At 44.7% G+C, this 21,587-nt stretch overlaps 1 protein-coding gene across 2 annotated transcripts in view; it reads left to right on the top strand.

Moving 5' to 3' along the window:
* Positions 1-21,587, top strand: part of LOC126263870 (transmembrane protein 65) — a 598,567-nt gene that overhangs the window by 442,724 nt on the left and 134,256 nt on the right. For both annotated transcript variants that reach the window (XM_049960951.1, XM_049960950.1), the window contains one exon: positions 1,942-1,983. In XM_049960951.1, the coding sequence (XP_049816908.1) occupies positions 1,942-1,983 (42 nt within the window). The remainder of the gene's footprint in view (positions 1-1,941; positions 1,984-21,587) is intronic.

The following is a 21,587-nucleotide window of genomic DNA, read 5'->3' as shown; positions in this document are numbered from 1 at the left end:
TTTTGTTGTTTTAATTTTGGACACCAGTGTAGTTATGAAGTGTGATGAATGGTCAGTTATATTTAAAAGTACATTTAAGATTCTTCTAGTAAATTTTCTTAAACTAGTCCAGTATTTTATTTATAGTTTGACGTGGTTTTTTCTCGGAAAAGCCTCGTAGACTAAAGTCTATGAAAAAGTAATATATTTACCGTTTTCATAAAATTCTTAAAAAGAGTATATTTTGTATGACGATATGTTCTTCACTCTCCCAATGACGTGAATGAGGATAGATAGTTCCATTACTTGCAACAGAATATGTTAGTTGAGAAAAAGAAGGGAGAAAACGTTAGTTACTAGGCGCGTTGACACTTCAGATAATGCTAGAGCTTTATTTGGAGATACTCAGGAAAGGCCATTTCAATGGAAACCGCTCAAGATATTAACAAGCTGTTTCATGTAATGATCGTAAACAGTCACCATTTAGAAATAAATATGCCTTGCGATATAGACTGTTTTATAAGGTAATTTGTAAGTCTGAAGATGGCCTATTCTTGCTGAAACCGATGATGAAAAATGCAGTAGAATTTTGATGTAGATTGTATTATACAGTCAGTCACAAATGAATATACGAAGTATACTCCCTTGTGTACTATACAGGGCTTCCGGACTATTTATGTAGATGTAGATGTTCAACAGAGATGTCGTCAAGTAGACGGTTCTTGTTAGTAGTTTTCAGTTTGGTATGACACACACCGTACTGGATTTCCAGTACCTCCCCAATGCCAGCAACCGGTTTGAAGACGGCGCATTTTCCTTTTTCACAGACAAAAAATTTGTTTTCACTGGAGTTTGTGCAGTAGATAGGAGTTAATGAATAGACTTTTATCCAACGGTAATTTATAATAGATTCTTCTGTAGCCATTTCATATCTATGAGCCAGCGTGGCGAGAATTAATAATCAATATAAGAAATTAATGCAAAAATGGTTCAAATGGCTCTGAGCACTATGGGACTCAACTGCTGTGGTCATAAGTCCCTTAGAACTTAGAACTACTTAAACCTAACTAACCTAAGGACAGCACACAACACCCAGCCATCACGAGGCAGAGAAAATCCCTGACCCCGCCGGGAATCGACCCCGGGAACCCGGGCGTGGGAAGCGAGAACGTTACCGCACGATCACGAGATGCGGGCAATTAATGCAACTGTTTGTCGCATTAAACAAACAGTGGAGTTGATAAACTGTTATTACTATTGGAAGAAAATACCTTTTTCTTTTTTTTTTTTTTTTTAAGAGGAAAAGGCTAGTGACAGTTGGTTAGGCCATAATCGTTTGAAAAATTTTCTGTTTAATTACATGAAATATTGCTAACAAATAAAAGATAAATCAGTTACATAAGGAGCACAGCACAATTTAAAAACAAGAGAGCGCGTGTTTCAGTGGCACACACATACACAACACAATTTATGTCAGGCTCTTTGTCACCAAGGCGAGGAAAATGCCTCACCCTTATCCAATAATCCGTCGCCTGATGACTCAGTTATAGCGGTGATAAAAGGAATTTTCTGCTCTAACGTTAGACCAATTTCTCACTTAACATCCTTTAGTCGCGTGCTCTGTCGCTGCTTTAATTCGATAAATCACTGCACCACGCCAGCAGTCCGCATGCCTGCGGCTAGCACTGCGCTCGCCAGCCAACACATTTAAACGTTCCACCTGCACGTTAATTAAAGCCTCGCCGTCATGCTGCATGTGTATTTGTCTAACAGTTAAAATAATCGTTAGGCAAAAATAGATAAAACAACTGTTTTGGCCAAACAAAATAATTGGCAGCGCCTTTGCAGCTTCGCAGCAATAACTCGCCACGCTGGAGCATTACATTAAATGATGCTTACACCGGCTTTGGCGGACGTGAGATACGTTGTTTCTAACCGTATGTTGTGCGATCTCTTTTCCAGCCGAAGCAGTTCCTCCACCGTCCTCGACCGAGCTATGGCAAGGTGAGTGTCTCTAGCTCATTTAATCTTAACATTAATTTAGTCGTGTGTCCCATGCTGATACCAACACCATTAATGCAGTGTGCCTAGGTGAATAAGTGTAGTAGTGTCAGACAACGATTAAAAGTTCTAAGGCTTTTTCTGTCACTTATCGCTTCTTTTACCAGTACTCGGATGTGTGCTGCAGTTGTTGTGGTCTTCGGTCGGAGTACTGGTTTGTCGCAGCTCTTCATGCTAGTCTAGCCTGTGTATCACTTTTCGTGTAGGCATGGTACATAGGTACCGTCATTGACCATTAATCAAATTCACTAGGTTGGAACATAATCTGTGCTTAAATTTTTGAATAAAAATCATCATAAATGGGGGCCGAAGACTTCCGGTATGAGAGGTCTCGCTCACTCAGCCAACGGTCTTGTCGAAGAGAGGTGGGAAATTGCCCATAAAAGACGGAATAAACAGCAATGATCAATGGAATTTTGAAGCAGAAGGAAATATAAACCAATGCATTAAAGACACGTAAGGTGTATCCACAGGACTCGTGGCTTATAACTGAGAAAGTGTCACGATGATCTTTCCATTGGCAAAAGATTCCGGATTAGTTCCCCAACCGGATCTCTTGAAGGGGACTGCCAAAAGGAAGATGACCATGACAAAAAGATGGAATAACCGACGAAGGGGTAGTATTCTAACAATCGGGGCGTTTAATGACAGAAGTTTGTGCCTGCTAGGAAAGACAGAATATCTGAAAAGAGAAATGCAAAGTCTCGTTCTAGATATAGTGGGGGTCACTGAAGTGAAACGATCGGACGTATATATTGTAATATAAAGAGCAGCAGAAAATGATATAAAAGGAGTAGGTTTCGTTATGAATAGGAAGGTAAAGCAGAGAGTGAGTTACTGTGAACAGTTCAGTAATAGGGTAATTCTCATCAGATTCGGCAGCAGACCAACGCTGACAATGATAGTTCAGGTATTCATGCTGACGTCGCAAGCAGAAGGTGAAGAGATTGAGTAATTATATGAGGATGCTGAAAGGGTATGCAAAGAGGGATGAAAAATCTAATAATTCCTGGGGGATTGGAATGCAGTGGTATGTGAAGGAATAGAAGAAAGACTTGTGGGAGAATATGGTCTTGGTCGTAGGAATGAGAGACGAAAAATACTGAGTTCTGCAATAAATTTCAACTAGCGATACTAAATATTCTGTTCAAGAATCACAAGAGAAGGAGGTATGCTTGGAAAAGATCCGGATACACGGGAAGATTCCAGTTGGATGTGATCGTGGTCAGACAGAGATTCCGAAATCAGGTATCTGATTGTAAGAAGTACCCAGGGGTGGATACACAAGAACGGAAATACAAGGTGTTTATCCGGAAACGTCATCAAATAGCTCTGAGCACTATGGGACTTAACATCTGAGGTCATCAGTCCTCTATACTTAGAACTACTTAAATCTAACTAACCTAAGGACATCACACACGTCCATGCCCGAGGCAGGATTCGAACCTGCGACCGTAGGAAAGGTCATCCAACGACGCTACATAGCGTCGAATTTACAGTTTGCCGGCACCTGCCTTTAGTCCACCCCTTCGGCAACAAACGTGACTTTGTACGCTGATGGACCATAGGCGGAACGTCTCCCTATGTTGTTTGTTTTTCAGTGAACTGGAAGCCACGATCCCCAAATGGAGAAGATGGGACTAGCTCCTCCATAGACAGACCTGGTCTCCTATGAATGCGATACTTTGTTGTCCTGGTGGATGACAGTTTCGGACACATGTTGCCATCTGCAGTTAATTTTTCTCGTGGAACCCTCTAAATTCTCCAGAGTTTTTCGGTATACAGAAGGAAAATAAACTTTGGATGGAAATCGGTATCCGTAACGAACATCCACCAAGGCAACAGAGCATCGCATTCATGGAGGACAAAGTCTATGCAGCCGTCTTCTCCACTGGCGACTGCGGAAATCACTCGCGGCCACTTAGTAACAAACAACACAGGTCAATAACGAGACGTTCCGCCTGGGGTACGTCAGAGTACAAGGTCACGTTTCCTGTCGAACGGGTGGCCTAAAGGCAGGCGCTATGTGGCGTCGTTCGATGACGTTTTTGGACACGAGTTTCTATCCCCAATTTATTCCTCACGACATCCTCTGCAACCCCTCGAAGTGTGTCGGCATCGTTTTGTAGCATTCTGTAGGCTCAGGTCAAAATTTGGTAATTATGAAGAGCAGACTGAAGTTTAAGAACGTTGCACGGAAGGATCAGTGTGGGTGGAAGTGAGATACTGAAGTACTGAGGAATGCTGAGACTCACTTGAAGTTCTCTTAAGATGTAGATATTGGACTAATGAATCCAGTGTAGGCAGTTCAGCTGAAGAAGAGGTAACATCTCTTAAAAGTGCAGTCGCAAATATTGGGCAGACAAACATTGGAACAGGGAGAGTTAACTGCGAATAAACCTGTGGTTACAGAAGAAATCAATTGAAGAGCTTATTTCAATAGTGGTACAAGTCCATTTTTGTTCATTCTGAGTTACAGAGTCCTAAAGTTAAATGAGCGCTGAAAAATCTGCAGTTGAGATAGCAGAAATTTTCAAGTATATATACGTGACTCTGTATCTGAGAATGAACAAAAATGGACTTGTGTACCACTATTGAAATAAGCCCCTCAACTGATCAACGAAAGGAGGAAGTACAAAAATGTTCCGGGTAAGACAAGAGTACTGTTAAAAATGTTTTGTTTTACCTACTTCTGTCTTTCTTGTCACATTAGAAAATTGTTCCGCTTCCACTCCTTGGTTATTTGGTTTTCTTATAACCTTTTCTTAAGTAACATGGAGTAAGCGGTGGGAATTTTCTATAATGAATATTCTTTATCTAAACGAGGTATCAGCTTCTGAATATGATCTCTGCGAAAAGAAACGGTTTGTTACAGTTAATCTAAGTAAATGTTCTGTTGTTTACACATAGAGTTTATCAGTCTGCAAGGCAAACTGGTTCCCTATCCATGGTGGCAGCACCGCCATGCTTAAACACGAGAGGAAGAGAAGTGAGGTAGTAACAGCGTCCAGTGTTGCTGTCAAGACCATTAACAGGATGTTGCTACATAAGGTACGCTTGAAATTAATTACCGCTTGCATGTGTGTCGTGTGACCAGAGCGACATAGTTAGAACATTTGTAGAGTGCAAACATGATGAGTTCACGGTCTGTCGGTCATATTTTTACACGTAATACTTTGGAAAACATGGAGCTTTGAAAACTAATGAATCAGTTATAGCAGCCCTATACACTTCAGTGCTTTTACAAGTGGGGGATTCTGACATGTTACGTTATCTGTACGCGCCATTGAATAAGTCTCCTTGAACAACAAGAATAGGGAGCAAGGCTTACGACACGTCGCACCTTGGTTGCTGAAGACGCCTCACTGGCACTGCCTGTAAAACCTCTCGCTGTTAAGCGTCCTTATGCCCAAGAAACAACAGCTGTCCGCAAGACAATCTACCTCGCCGCTGTGCCAGCCGCAGTGGCCGAGCGGTTCTAGGCGCTTCAGTCTGGAACCGCGCGACCGCTACGGTCGCAGGTTCGAATCCTGCCTCGGACATGGATGTGTGTGATGTCCTTAGGTTAGTTAGGTTTAAGTAGTTCTAGGTTCTAAGGGACTGATGATCTCAGATGTTAAGTCCCATAGTGGTCAGAGCCATTTGAACCATTTTTGATGCCGCTGTATTACACAGCTTTATCTGCTGTTTCAGTCGCGCATGATAATGCCGAATCCACGATGGCTGATTTGCTGTATTTCCTCGCCCGTCATTATATTTCCCCTCCTGCAGTAGTCATCACATATTATCTGCGAATGAAACTGCAATGAAATCTAGACCTTTAGCTGCATACAGGTACCATTTTCATATAAATAAGGCTGCATACAGATACCATTTTCATATAGATAAGGCTTACCGGCCAATGATTTTCTTCAGTGCGGATGCACTCACATTGCTCAAACTCTTACGGGAATCGGTAGATTGACTGCCGCGAATAATGAGTATACTGGGCAGGGCATTACAAATGTGGTGTGCGGTCAGTAGTTGGAAGTATGCGTTTCACGAGGAGCGTGCCAGAGATAAGTCCCTGCAGTCGCACTATCCTTTGTGTCCTCGGTGGCTTAGTAGGATAGAGCGTCTGCCATGTGAGCAGGAGTCCCGGTCGAGGTAAACATTTTCAACTGTCCCCGTTGATATTTATCAATGCCTGCATGCAGCTAAAGGTCTGGATTTCATTGTAATTTCATTCTTCGAGAGCTGCAACATCACCAATGGTATTTTCTTTCGGATACCGTCTTCATATATTATCTGGGATGTTGCACAATCTTTATTTATAGTCTTACAATGTCACAACAGTAAAAACTATAAGAAAACTGATCGAGTAGAGCAGTAGTTAGCGTTTTTTGGTAGTAGTACTGAGGTTCCAGACTTGATTCCCTGTGACCACCACATATTTTTCTCTTGTGGAAAAGTCTGGAAGGAAGCCCAGTTAGCCTTGCGGGGCTCACTGACAGACCAGTTAATCCCTCAACAAAATTGGATCCCTAAGTGAAACGATATATGTAAAAAAAATTAACACCGATTTTTTCATAGTGACGAATGATAAAGAATACGTAGTTAGTGTTCTAACAAATAAAACTCATTTTCGTAGTTTTTACTAACCAAAATGATAATGAGTCAATGACACTTGCTATTGCTTATTTCTAACTATAGTCTTTATTCTGGATCATGGTACATAGCAGGTCACATTTAATTTTCAGTAGGCTCCCTGCATTTATTTTCATTGCTACCATACCCGTTGTCTATTTTCACACCTGTAAGTAGTGGTAAACAAAAATGGTAGCAGTGAATTCTGACCACCGGCATTCGCCAAAAGTGTAATCTGTTTTATAAAAATCTGTTTCTAGTGTGTTGTCTTCACAGACTCGAAGATACTACACTTTGGTTGGTATTTAACAATACTCCTTTCATCAATGTAATTATCTTAGACCCTAAAATTTATTAGTCGGTTCATAAAAATCAGGAAAATAGCTGCTAATATAAATTAGTGCTGATGAGAAATGTTGAAATTACAACTAGATTTACAGTAAAAGAAATAAAAATATGGATGAAAGTGTATCCTGAACTGATTTTGGTAAACTGAATTGGTTTTCAGAGCGGAAGTTTCCAAATGGTTCAAATGGCTCTGAGCACTATGGGACTCAACTGCTGAGGTTATTAGTCCCCTAGAACTTAGAACTAGTTAAACCTAACTAACCTAAGGACATCACAACCATCCATGCCCGAGGCAGGATTCGAACCTGCGACCGTAGCGGTCTTGCGGTTCCAGACTGCAGCGCCTTTAACCGCACGGCCACTTCGGCCGGCGAAGTTTCCAATGTGTCTGAAAATTTGTGTGTGTGTTAATAATTTTTCATAATAGCAGTGAGACATGGGGTCCAATGGAGATTATTCAGAATCTGAGAGTTTTTCAGGGATCAATGGGTAGGTGCACGTAGGGAGTTACTAGGGAAGACAGTGTTACAAACATATTGAACTGAGAACAAAGTGGACTAGAGGACGTTGTTATGAACACAATGAAAATGACATGGAGGTGGGTGAGACAAGCAGATAGGTGAATTGACTGAAGATAAACCGAGGAAACTCTATGCTAGATTCCAGGAGATAAGAGACGACCGACATGAAGGTTTAATGGGAGACAGGTAGGCTATTTATAAATGCACTACTGCACAGTAGGATGGCACCACCAGGAATTATATCAAGTACCTAAATTTTAGTTGTGAGTACACAGCGGAGTAAGAAGAAATTTGTAGGTGCGGACTTTAGTGTACAGACGTGCCATCTCCGGTATCCGGCTGGTTATTGAATCAAACTGAGCTTGGTTGACCATACGGGAATGTCATTCATATGCTGCTCCACTGTGTGCAAGAGTCCACCAATTGTAGTCGCTGGCGAGAGGTGCCGTACTAGTCTGTCGGCAACCGATGCGCAGTTGTTTTCAGTGGGTGAGAGATATGGAGAACGTGCTGTCCACGACAATAAAAAATCATCTGTCACATTTGATTCCACAGAGGACTCAACCTCTGACGTGAATAGTACAAGTGTTTTTAATGTTTTGATTTATATTTACTGCACTGAAGACGGCGACAAAGTGACCGAAATCTAGATATGCAATAAATATCATTGCGACGATTGCTGTATCCGTTATTACTTGAAAACTCGTATGTAACAAAATAGGTCAAATCACCACTGGCAACATGCGGTTTTCTGTTACCTAGGTGAAAGGTAACGTCACGGACACCCTGAAACGAGAGCATAACCATCACCCTTAACATGTCATATTGTAACGGTTACCGACCAAATTATCGACAGGAACAGTGGGTGATCATAGATCTGTATATACGCAGCGGCATTCCACATCATCACACCCGATGCAGAGCCCGCATGTCGATGACAAATCCGTGACACCGTTAATGCTCCTCGAAGGCACCACACATGGTTAGGTCTATCGTGATGCAGTGCACAGAAGCTGGACTCTTCTGGAAGACGACGCAGTGTTACGCCTGTGATCAGTACTGTTGTTGGGCGCCCAGCTGTCGCCGCCTTATTTTTGTCTCTGGATCAAAGGAAGCGGCAACAAAGACCACCATGCTGAGAGCCCATGCTGCCCCACACATTGTCCTTGTGAATACAAACAAGTTCTTCCTCCAAATCCAGGTACTTGACGTGGCGTCAGCGAACAACATGTATGTCACTCTTCAGGCTTTCCCGGCGAGATCTTGACATGTGGAATAATCGAGTCTACTGTCGGATGTTTGTGTCGCTCTGGCACAATATTTCGGCCACGTAACTCGTTGCCTTCTTCAAGTGCTACCTGAGACTGCCGTGTTGGAATTTTTTTAAATATAGGATGGGGCCCCTCCACGCCCGCACCAACGTGGTGACCAACACAAAAGTTTTACTGTCACCTCCGTAAGCATGTTAGTTTGAATCAGGCGTCACAGGATGCAGGCTGTGATGTTATCCATGCGTCTGGGTAAGACTACTCATTAAATTTATTTTCTATTTGATGCTTCGCATTTTTTTTGCAAATTTTAATTGTGAATTCTAAGATCTTCGTGTGATTAATAATTAAAAATAAAATGTCACTTCTAATAAATTATCGTGATTCTATGTTGACATTTGTTAATAAGTATCTGATTTAAATATTAGAAAAAGTTGCTGCTAGCTAGATTCGAACCAGCGACTGTGTTTCAGTATTTCCCGCTATGGACTCGGCTGCCAGTGATCCTACTAATTCGTTAAAATTAAGAAGTCTTCTAATCTTAAGGATACCGGGTACTTTTCCGCCTCAATATCATGTAAAAATAAACACTTATATCTTTCAGGCACTGTTTATAATGTGTATGTTTCACAGATCTTTTGTTGATATCCGATAATGCTGCCGTGTTGGAGGATCTTGTCCAGTATTTATGCCCAGAGGGCGCTGGGTGCTCTCTTTGCCGTCCGCGCCCGCCTGGCGCTGCTTGTAATGTGTTGTCTCTTCCCCGGTGTTCCCTCGGACGTCCGCGCCCGACTTGGGCGCCATCTGTGGCTGCTCTCTGAGGCCTGTCCTGTGTCGGGCGTTCCGTTCGCGGTCCGCGCCCGCCAGGTGCTGCTCCTGAGGTTCTTACCCCTCCCTGGTGCTCCCACGGACGTCCGCGCCCGGCTCGTCCACCATCTGTGGTCGTGGCAGTTGTCTCGGTCCGGACCCGCATGTGGCGTTCCATTCGTGGTCCGCGCCCGCTTGGCGCTGCTCCCGAGGTGTTGGCACTTCCCTGGTGCTCCGACGGACGTCCGCGCCCGCCTAGTCCACAATCTGCAGTTGTGGGGCTGTCTGAGGCCCGTCTCGCGTCGGGGACTCTGTTCGCGGTCCGCGCCCGCCTGGCACTGCTTGTAAAGTGTTGTTTCTTCCCCGGTGCTCCCTCGGGCGTCCGCGCCCGACTTGGTCTCCATCTGTGGCAGCTCTCTGAGGCCTGTCCTTGGTTGGGCGCTCCATACGCGGTCCGCGCCCGCCTGGCGCTGCTCCTGAGGTGTTGGCACTTCGTTGGTACTCCGACGTTCGTCCGTGCTCGGCTCGTCCATCATCTGCGGTCGTGGCGGCTGTCAGAGGCCCGTCCTGCGTCGGGAGTTGCGTTCGCGGTCCGCTCCCGCCTGGCGCTACTCCTGCAGTGTTACTACTTCTTGAGGAGTTTGTTGGTTCATTTCGTTGAGCCCTGATAAGCTCCAGAGCCGGACTCCACGCCGAGCTGAGCTGGTAACCGTTGTCTCGGTTTATTAGGTTGTCTGTGACCTTGATCTCGATGGCCTCCTTTATGACACTGTCCCAAAATCTTGGCATCTGTGTCACAATTTTGGTGTTGTTATAGTCCATTGAGTGGCCGAGCTCCAGACAGTGCTCCGCTATGGCAGATTTTGTTGCCTGTCCGAGTCTGGTGTGCCTCTGGTGTTCTTTGCACCTGACGTCCACCGTCCTGGTTGTCTGGCCAATGTATGACTTTCCACACTGGCACAGGACGTTGTAAATGCCTGGTTTACGTAGCCCCGGGTCGTCCTTCACACTCCCTAACATGGTCCCAATTTTGGAGGGTGGACAGAAGATACTCTTTATATCATATTTTGAAAGAATTCTGCTGATCTTTGCAGAAATAGGTCCAGCATATGGCAGGTATGCCACCTTCTTCGCCTCCTCTGGTTCCTCTTGTGTACCCTGTGGTTGGCTGGTAGTACGAAGTGCCCTTTGGATGTCTGTGGAGGAGTATCCATTTCTGCTGAACATCAGCTGTAGATGTTGTATCTCTGTGGCCAGACTTTCCGTATCTGACAGAGCTCGAGCCCTGTGAACTAATGTTTTCAAGACTCCATTCTTCTGTGCCAGGTGGTGGCAGCTACTGGCTCGAAGATATAAGTCAGTGTGGGTGGGCTTACGATACACACTGTGCCCCAAAGTGCCATCTGCCTTCCTCTTGACCAGGACATCCAGGAATGGGAGTTGTCCATCCTTCTCTAGCTCCATAGTAAATTTTATACTTCGGTGGCGTGAATTTAGATGTTCCAAAAAGTCATCTAGCTTCTCCCTACCATGGGGCCAAATGACAAAAGTGTCATCAACATACCTAAGAAAGCACTTGGGTTGGTAAGTGGCTGATGCAAGTGCCTCCTCTTCGTACCTTTCCATGAAAAGGTTGGCTACCACTGGTGATAAAGGGCTGCCCATTGCCACTCCTTCCGTTTGCTCATAAAATTGACCCCCATAAAGAAAATATGTTGAGGTCAGTACTTGCTTGAACAGGTCGAGCAGGGCACCATCGAACTTCTCTCCAATGATATTGAGTGAGTCGGTGAGTGGCACTCGTGTGAAGAGCGACACCACATCGAAACTGACCAAGATGTCAGAGTCCACGATGTGTAGCTGCCTTAGCCGTTGTAGGAAGTCCTCCGAGTTTCGAATGTGGTGTGCACATTTGCCCACATATGGTGCCAATATCTTCTTCAGTTATTGTGCAGTGAGGTATGTCACTGCGCCGATGTTACTGACAATAGGTCGATGAGGGACCCCCTCCTTATGGACCTTGGGGGCAAGACTCAAGTTTCACACGGAATTTGCAGTCTCCCCTCCACAACAGCCAAAGGCCGGTCACGTGATTCCACCTCCACACGGACAGGAGGCGGGGCGTGACTGCCAGCGGTCCTGGTTTTACTTGAGTGTGCTATGTTGCCTTTCCCGCCGGAAAACACACACACTCTCGCCTGCTTTGTGTTTGTAAGCAAAACCAGCAAAGTGCACTACAGCCAGATTGCACAGATTCTTTTCAGGTTTTTACTACGAGTTCTTCAAAAATTTACAGCCCAAAAGGAACCTAGAAGATTAAGAGACTTAACAAAAGTTTGCACTCTTATTCCGTTTTGTTACTCAAAATAAATATTTTTCTTATTAACGTTCGTGTGTAGCGAACATGAGTTTCTACTGTGATGTTTTTATTGCTCAAAATAAAATGTCTGTGACAAAATTGCCGAAGGAGTCGGCTTTAATTTCGTGTACGGCAATTAAAAAGGCTTAAGTTCGTGAAATTTCCACTTTAACATGCTGTAACGAGTTGGCTGTTTCTTTGTACATAAGCATTTAGCAGATGCAAACAGTTCATTGTTCGTTTCGTTTCTTTATTAAAGTTTTTTGCGCATACTTCAAGCATTATGTTCATAATATATCCGTGTCTTAGGCCGATATAACATTTAATGCATAGTTTGGCAATACATGGAATATGACTTTTCAGAGTTTTACAGTCGGCTGAAGAAGGAGTTTCCAACATTTTGTCCTTTTGCTGCTCTAATAGGATACAATAATTATTGAACTGTCAATATTTTCCATACAGTCGTCCTCAGCAAACTGCTGAATGGTTTTAAAGCTTTCTACAATAACGATATATATTTGCTGCCATGACAAACTCTGTTGCCATTATTATGAATTACCTTATGTATCTACTGCATATCCAAAATATGCGTGTGTTATTTGTTTCGGAAACTTGTTCTTTTGAATAACATTGCATAGAAGGTATGTTTCTAGTACACACTTATATTTATCTAAAAACATTGAAAATGCCTTGTAAGCAACATGTTCAAAAATTGTAGACTTTGACAATTTTTATTTCAGTTATTAAAGCCCAGGTAAAATCATGATGAAGGCGAATAACATCTGTTTGTAGTAGTAACACCCCGCCTCCTTTCCGTGCCTCCTGTCCGTGTGGAGGTGGAATCACGTGACCGTCCTTTGGCCGTTGTGGAGGGGAGACTGCAAATTCCGTGTGAAACTTGTCTTGCGCACCTTGGGGAGTCCATAGAGTCTGGGTGGTACAGGTGCTGTGGGATAAAGCTTTTTGGTGACCTGTTCAGGTAGACCTGTCTCCTTCAGCAACTTCCGGGTCTTCTTGTCCACCTTGTCAGTGGGGTCACCATCTAGTGGTTTGTAAGCAGTGTCTTCCAGAAGTTGTTGCACCTTCCTATCATACTCCAACTTGTTTAAGATGACCGTGGAGTTACCCTTATCAGCTGGCAGAACTACAATGCTGTCATCCTCCCGTAGCTGCCTGAGTGCCACCCTCTCCTGGCTCGAGATGTTGTATTTGGGGGGCTTCGTCCTGATGAGTGCCCTGCAGGTCTCCCTGCGGATCTCTTCAGACACGTTGGAAGGTGGCGTGTTGACGACTTGCTCAACCGAACTGATGAAGGCTGCAACAGGTACGCTTTGGGAGTCACGGCAAAGTTGAGGCCCTTGCTGAGTGCTTTTGAGGTGGCCTCATCGAGCTGCTTGTCGCTCAGGTTGACCACTGTCCGTGTGTCCCCATCCTGTTGTACCCTCTTGTTAAGGCGCTCAAACTTGGCCTGTTGACATGCTGTTGATTTCCTCATGGTGCATTCGCCAAGGAGCAGGAGGCACCATCAACCTGGTCCCAGTCCTCACGGGTCATGGTGGCTACTATGGAAAGGTGGAGATACAGCAAATCCCTGGACGTGACATCTATGCGGTGGCGCATGTCACCCGATTATTCCACATGTCAACATGTATGTCCTCTCATGCGTTTTTCTCGCCACGCTGCTGCTAAGCTGCAACGCTTAGAGTAGGGCTTCCTGGGGGTTCCCGTTCAATGCTATCAGCGATATCATGTTACGAGGAACGGCAGCCTGGATAGTCCACGATCATACCGCTGTCGTCGACTCCCACACGCACTCGTAGATGCTTTTCCTTCTGACACGATGCGTAACACCATCTTCTCACAAACAACATTTAAATGCAATTTTGTGGATGAGATTTTCTTTGAACCATTAATATTCTGACTGGTTTGATGCGGTCCGCTACAAATTCCTCTCCTGTGCCAACATCTTCATTTCAAAGTAGCTCTCGTAACCTACGTCCTCAGTTATTTGCTGGATGTATTCCAATCTCTGTTTTTCTCTACGGTTTTCATCATCTACAGTTCCAAATAGTATTCTTGACAGTGTTTCTGACATATTCCTTTCCTCGCCGATTCCTTGGAGAACTTCCTCATTCCTTACCTTATCAGTCAACCTAATTTTCGACATTCTTCTGTAGTACCATACCTCAGATGCTTCGAATCTCTTCAGTTCCTGTTTTTCCACACTCCATGTATCACTATCATATAGTGCTGTGCTCCAAACGTACGTTCTCAGAAATTTTTTCCTCAAATTAAGGCCTATGTTTGACACTGGCAGACTTCTCCTGGCCAGGAATGGCCTTTTTGCCAGTGAAGATCAGCTTTTTGTGACCTCCTTACTCCGTCCGCCATGGGTTATTTTGTTGCCTAGACAGCAGAATTCCGTACTTTCATGTATTTTTTGGTTACAAAACCTGATGTTAAGTTTCTGAAGCTTTTCATTAGTTTTATCTTTCTTCGATTTACTCTCAATTCATATTCTGTGTTCATTAGACTATTCATTCCATTCAGCGGATCCTGTAATTCTTCTTCACTTTCACTGAGGATAGCAATGTCATCAGCGAATCTTATCATTCAGATCCCTTCAGCTTGAATTATAATCTCTCTCTTGAACTTTTCTTTTATTTCTCTCATTGATTGAACAGATGGGGCGAAATGATTGTCTTACACTCTTCCTAATCCGTGCACTTCGTTCTTAGTCTTCCACTTTTAGCGTTCCCTCTTGATTTTGCACATAATGTATATTACCTTTCTTTCCCTATGCCTTACCCCTATTTTTCTCAGGATTTCGAATATCTTGCACCAGTTCATCAAATCCTACGAACGTGTCTTGTTTTCACTTTAGTCTAGCCTCGATTGTCGACCGCAACATGGATCAGATATTGGCTGCGTAATATTTCCTTATTTACAGAACTAGCTTAGCCGCTTCGCTCGCGAAGACTAAGTTCCGCAGAGATTTTGTTTGTTGGTTTTTTTTATCGAATTTGTCTGTTGTCACGCCCATTTCTCATATGTTAATCTACAAAGCCGATTTCTCAGGGTGACCGTTAAATAGCTTTCTTTGATTTAGTTTACAAACTGCAACACCTTCTAAACTTTTCACGCTCATTTAGGCCATAGAAGCATAGTCTTTGCCGAATGTACTTGTGACTAAAGAGCAATTATGGTAGCTGGGGTCGGAGGTTTTTGTTAATCCTGTTTAAGTTCTTGTTGTGATATTTCCATAGAACCTTTCATCCCCTAACATATTTCTTTATTTCTAATCGTGAAGACACATACCAATTTTCGTAGATGTAGCTTCAAAAACGCTTTAGTAGTTCTTTAGCAATGATTTATTTCCTAGAAATACTTTCACCCGCTAAAGGGTTGAATTTCCAAAAACGCTGACATACGCAAGTCTATATTTTTAACCGACAAGGCAAATGCAAATTTTCGAGGTTTAGCTTCAAAAATGCTTTCATAATTAAAAATTTCTATAAAACTTTCATCCCCTATTTCACCCCAATAGCAACTGAATGTCTGAAAATACTGAAACATGTCTTTATTGTGTTTCTAACCGAGAAACCAAATACAAGTTTTCGTAGTTCCAGCTACAAAATCGCCTTAATTGCGACATATTTTCAAAAAACCTTTCATCCCTTAAAGGATGAAGTTTCGAAAAATCCCTTCTTCAACGATGGCTACGTTGTGAGGTCAACATCCTCTCCAAATTTCAAGTTTCTCTCCTTAGCGCTTTGGGCTGGACGATGATAAGTCAGTCAGTCAGAACATTTTCTTTTATATATAGAGATTTGTATGACGTTACATCCACCTGCTTTATAAGATTGCACTGAAATGATAATCAAATGGTTCAAATGGCTCTGAGCACAATGGGACTCAACTGCTGTGGTCATCAGTCCCCTAGAACTTAGAACTAATTAAACCTAACTAACCTAAGGACATCACACACATCCATGCCCGAGGCAGGATTCGAACCTGCGACCGTAGCAGCAGCGCGGCTCCGGACTGGAGCGCCTAGAACCGCACGACCACCGCTGCCGGCGAAATGATAATCATTCACATATCCAAACATGTAGTACACTTAATACCAATGTGACGTTTGTTGTTTACTTGATTTAAGGCGTATGCGTTGTAATGGCCAGTAGTGTATTAAATTCTAACGAAACATTAGCAACAGAGATTAATTTTTACAGACTACGTCAGAGTCATTGCTAAATCTCAATCGAAGACTTTTTTACCCCCCAGAAAAATGCATTTCACACAGCAGAACGTAAGTACCCCAAATTTGGGAACCACTGTGCTACAGCAATAGAAGAGAAGTGAACAAGTGGATCAATTTTTCTCGAGTTCTGTACGACAACAGCTGTGAAGTTTTCGCAAATACTATATTCCCTTGTATTTTCATAATATCTCAAACATCTGTCTGATTATCCAACAATAATCGATATCATCAGTGAAATATTTCCTGTCAATACTTAATTCCTGTGGTATGTAGGTGACGTTAACAGCAACTTGTCGCAGTGTCTCGCGAAGGTATTTTTCACGATCACTTTTCGCGCTCGTACTTGGATGGAAACAACTTGCGCTACGCCGGCCGAAGTGGCCGTGCGGTTAAAGGCGCTGCAGTCTGGAACCGCAAGACCACTACGGTCGCAGGTTCGAATCCTGCCTCGGGCATGGATGTTTGTGATGTCCTTAGGTTAGTTAGGTTTAACTAGTTCTAAGTTCTAGGGGACTAATGACCTCAGCAGTTGAGTCCCATAGTGCTCAGAGCCATTTGAACTTGCGCTACTTTGAATCGGAACGTGACTGTACCTTGTGGCGTCATCAAGTTCGTTCCCGCTACGTCCAGGTAACCAATTCGCCTTGCCGAGTAATGTCTGTGGTTTGTTCATAGCCTCGTAGAGCACGTTCGGTCAGTGAATTAGATTGTTGGGGTTAGCCAGTGGGCTGTTGTATTGAAGTCGAGTTTTCGCTAACACTTCCGGAACATTTCGCTTTGCCCACCTGCGACGGCTGAGGTCGCTAACACGCACCTATGCGGTGCCACTCTGCTCTGAGGTAGCTGGTTCGTATTCAGATTCTGGAAGAATTTTCCAACGCCAATGTTAGACCAGAAACAGGAGGAGAGGGGATGGTGTAAGGCTCCGCATCACCTGACTTTGTGTCAATGTCCTGGATTCACTCCCATGCCTCTCCGAAGTGTCTCATGGACTGGTAGCATGTTAGAGTGTCGATGATGACTCACCGGTTTGATGTGCACATTACGCCCAGCGGCGCCATTGGTGTTATTCGAGAGTAGCAAACTATGTGCCGGTACCGTGTCTCACCCCTTCCCATTCTGCCATCACCACGTAACAAAAACTTGGAACCAAATTACATCAACATCTGTTATACTCACACACTCAACACATACAAAACTTTCACACGCTGGGAGGAAAGAGGCTACTGCGCACCAAGTAAGAAAACGCTTTCGAATCAGGCGAATGAACCTTAACCTCGCGATGTCCGACTTGCAAAACCAAACGTTCTTTCATTTTATTTCTCACTTTAAAACCAATACACTTAGGTGACAAAAGTCATGAGATACCTCCTAATATCGCATCGGACACATCTTGCCTGGCGTGTTGCAGCAACTCGATGTCGCATGGACTCAATAAGTCGTTGGAAGTTCCCTGCAGAAATACTTTGCCGTACTGCCTCTGCGGAAATACTTTGCAGTACTGCCTCTACAGTCAGCCGTAACTGCGAAAGTGTTGCCGGTGCAGGGATTCGTGCACGAACTGACCCCTCGATTATGTCCCATACAAGCTCGATGGGCTTCATGTCGGGCGACCTGGATGGCCAAATCTTTCCCTCGAATTCTCCAGGATGTTTTTCAAATTAGTCGCGAGCCATTGTGACCCGCTGACATGGCGCATCCATAAAAATTCCATCGGTGTGCGGGAACATGACGTCCATGAATGGCTGCAGATGGTCTCCAAATAGCCGAACATAACGAGGACCCAATCCATTCCACGTAAATACAGACCACACCATTATCGAGCCACCACAAGCTTGCACACTGCGGTGTTGCAAAACCTATGTCCATGGCTTCATGGTATCTGCGCCACACCATCAGTAGTTAACAACTGGAAACGGGACTCATCAGATCAGGCCACGGTTTTCCAGTCGTCAAGGGTCCAACCGACATGGTCACGAGCCCAGGAAAGGCGCTGCAGGCGATGTCGTGCTGTTATTCAAGCACTCGCGTCCGTCGCCTGCTGTCATAGCCCATTAACGCCGAATTTCGCCGCGCTACCCTAAAGGATACGTACGTCGCACGTCCCACATTGATTTCTCCGGTTATTTCAGGCAGCGTTCCTTGTCTGTTAGTTTTGTGGCGGCCTTCGTAGCGACAACACTTCGCTGGAACCCGCCGCGGACCAAATCTGTGGACAAAGAACGAGCGGCAGAATCCGGGCGGCCAGCGCGGCGCAACTGGTTCTGATGCCTCCTGTGCACCCCAGTAGCACCTTGAACAGTATAAAAACCGCGACCCTGGACACTTATCACGGTACCACGTTCCCAACGACGGCGACCGTGATAAACTCTGAAAAAAACGGCGTCGTTGCGCTGAAAACGCGTGCGATGCTCAGAAGCGGCGGGTGGATCCGGGGGGTGCAACAACCGTAGTAGGGTGCGATGACGACGGCCGTGGAGAAGCTCCGCAGGCGAAGGGCCGTCGCGTGGCGTGGTCCGGTACGACGACGGGAACGTGATGAGGGCCTGCTGATGAGAGTGCGTAGCACGAAGGCGGTCCATATGATCCTTGAATGTGCGTACAAAACGTTCCGCTGCACCATTCGATTGAGGGTGGAACGGCGGAGGAAGAACATGGCGAATGCCATTGGCAGAACAAAAACCTTCAAATTCAGCAGAGGTAAATTGTGGACCATTGTCAGACACTAAAACTTCTGGAAGACCCTCAATACAAAAAATTGAAGTCAACGCCTGTATAGTTTGTGCAGACGTTGTAGACTGCAGGGGCACAACAAACGGAAAATTACTAAATGCATCTATCACGATGAGCCAACGAGAATTCCAATATGGACCAGCGAAATCAATATGTACTCGCTGCCAGGGACCGGCAGGGCGTGCCCACTCAAAATAGCGTTGAGGCGGAGCAGCTTGGTGTTCGGCACACGTCGAACAATCTGTAGACATCTGCGTAATCTGCTTATCAATGCCGATCCATGTACAATGACGGCGGGCAAGCTGCTTGGTGCGGACCACTCCCCAATGACCTTGATGCATTAAGTCGAGGACCTTGGATTGGAGCACTTGGGGAACCACTACACGAAGCTGGTCATTCTCGGTGCGTAACAGCAAAACTCCGTGCGAAACAGACAACAGATGACGTTGCGGATAATAGCGACGAACCACAGGATCCGATATGTCCTTTGCCTTGGACGGCCAACCACGTTGAACAAAACGTAATAGTAAACTCAGATGAGGATCCGTAGCTGTCTCACGTGCCACCTGACGATAATCAATCGGAAAATCCCGGAGGGATTGATGCTCATCGGCGTCAATCTGATGGCAAGAGTCGTCAGAGGAATCGAAGACCTCATCCGCAGCAATCGGCAATCGAGAAAGCGCGTCAGCGGTTGCATGCTGAGCTGTAGGGCGATACAGTATCTCATACTGGTATTGTGATAACAAAAGAGCCCAACGTTGTAGTCTCTGAGCTGTCCGCTGAGGAACTGGTTTAGACGGATGAAACAGCGACGTCAGGGGCTTGTGATCTGTGACTAAATAGAATGGTCTACCATAGAGGTAGTGATGGAATTTTGTGACACCGAACACAATAGCCAACGCTTCCTTGTCCAATTGGCTATAATTACACTGAGCCTTGTTTAGCAATTTAGAGGCGAACGCAATAGGACGTTCGGTGTTACCGACTCGGTGAGACAACACGGCACCGAGGCCGAAAGAAGAGGCATCACAAGCTAACACCAGAGGCTTGTTAGGGTCGTAATGGACCAGACAACGATCATTCAATAAAGCCTCTTTGAGCTGCTGAAAGGCTGATTGGCAATCAGCTGACCACACAAACGGAACATTCTTACGGCGGAGACGATGCAACGGTGCAGCAATCTGTGATGCATTAGGTATAAACCTAATATAATATGTCAATTTGCCAAGAACTGCTTGCAATTCATGCAGAGGGGCGGGCAAATCACGAATAGCTGCTAAATGTGACTGGGAGGGATGAATGCCTTGAGCATTAATAACATGTCCCAGATACTCCAACTCCGTAAGGAAAAATGAACATTTATCGATGTTGCAACGTAGGCCTGCCTGAGACAACACTGTAAACAAACACTCCAAATTACGGAAATGTTCAGCAGGCGTCCGACCGGACACAACAATATCGTCTAAATAGTTGCAACACGATGGCACATTAGCCAAAAGTTGGGACAAAAAACGCTGAAAAACAGCTGGAGCTGACGCACAACCAAAAGGCAAACGCAGTAAACGGAACAACCCCAACGACGTGTTTATGACAAAATACTGTTGTGATTGCTCGTCGAGGGGCAATTGCAAATATGCTTCACGGAGATCAATTTTGGAAAAGAAACGAGCTTCCCCTAACTTATCCATCAGCTCGTCCGGTCTAGGCAAAGGAAAAGAATCAATGACAGTCTGAGGATTAACTGTCGACTTAAAATCAGCACACAAACGTAACTTGCCAGACGGTTTCTTTATAATAACTAAGGGAGAAGCCCACTGGCTCGCTGAAACGGGTTGAATAACACCGTTGTTTTGCCAACGACGAAGTTCATCTTCTACAGGTGCCCGGAGGGCGTGAGGCACTGGACGAGCACGAAAAAATCGAGGCTGAGCATTATCTTTTAACGTAATATGAGCGGCAAAGTTCGCAGCACAACCTAGTTCGTCTTTAAATATGTCACTGTATTGTTTACACAAATCGGTCATGCTGTCTTGACGAACAACAACAGAATTAATTTGCAACACATTGTCTTGGATAGACAGGCCAAACAAGTCAAAACAGTCTAATCCGAAAATGTTTACACTGTCTGTAGCGCGGAGCACTGTGAATGAAACTGTTTTTGTATTGCCACGGAATGTGGCTGGCACGCTACATACACCTAACACTGGAATTTGTTCGCCACTATAAGTAGCCAAAGAATGTTTTGCCGCTGAAAGTTTAGGGCGGCCGATAGCCGCATACGTAGCACTATTTATGAGAGTCACAGACGCACCAGTGTCTAATTGAAAATTGAAGGTCTTATCCTGGATGCGTAGCTTCACAAATAGTTTATTACACTGTCTCTGGATCGGTGCAGTGGAGGCGGAAGACACAAAATCAGCGCGTTTAGCGCGTGTTCGCTGCTTACGACAACTCGTGGGTTGGGCGGGTGGAACAACAACTCCCGCTTCACTTGCAGTGTGTACATTACTTTTTACAGCGTTTGAATTACGCCTGGGTCGCATAGCAGAGGGCTGGGTGGGTGGCTTATTGCGAACAAGGTTATTACCCACACGAACCGTGGAAGAGTCTTGAAACGCGAC

The sequence above is a fragment of the Schistocerca nitens genome, chromosome 1, assembly GCF_023898315.1.
Source record: "Schistocerca nitens isolate TAMUIC-IGC-003100 chromosome 1, iqSchNite1.1, whole genome shotgun sequence".
NCBI lineage: Eukaryota > Metazoa > Arthropoda > Insecta > Orthoptera > Acrididae > Schistocerca > Schistocerca nitens.
The sequence above is the reverse complement of the archived record's forward strand: the minus strand, read 5'-3'. Positions and strand labels throughout refer to the sequence as shown.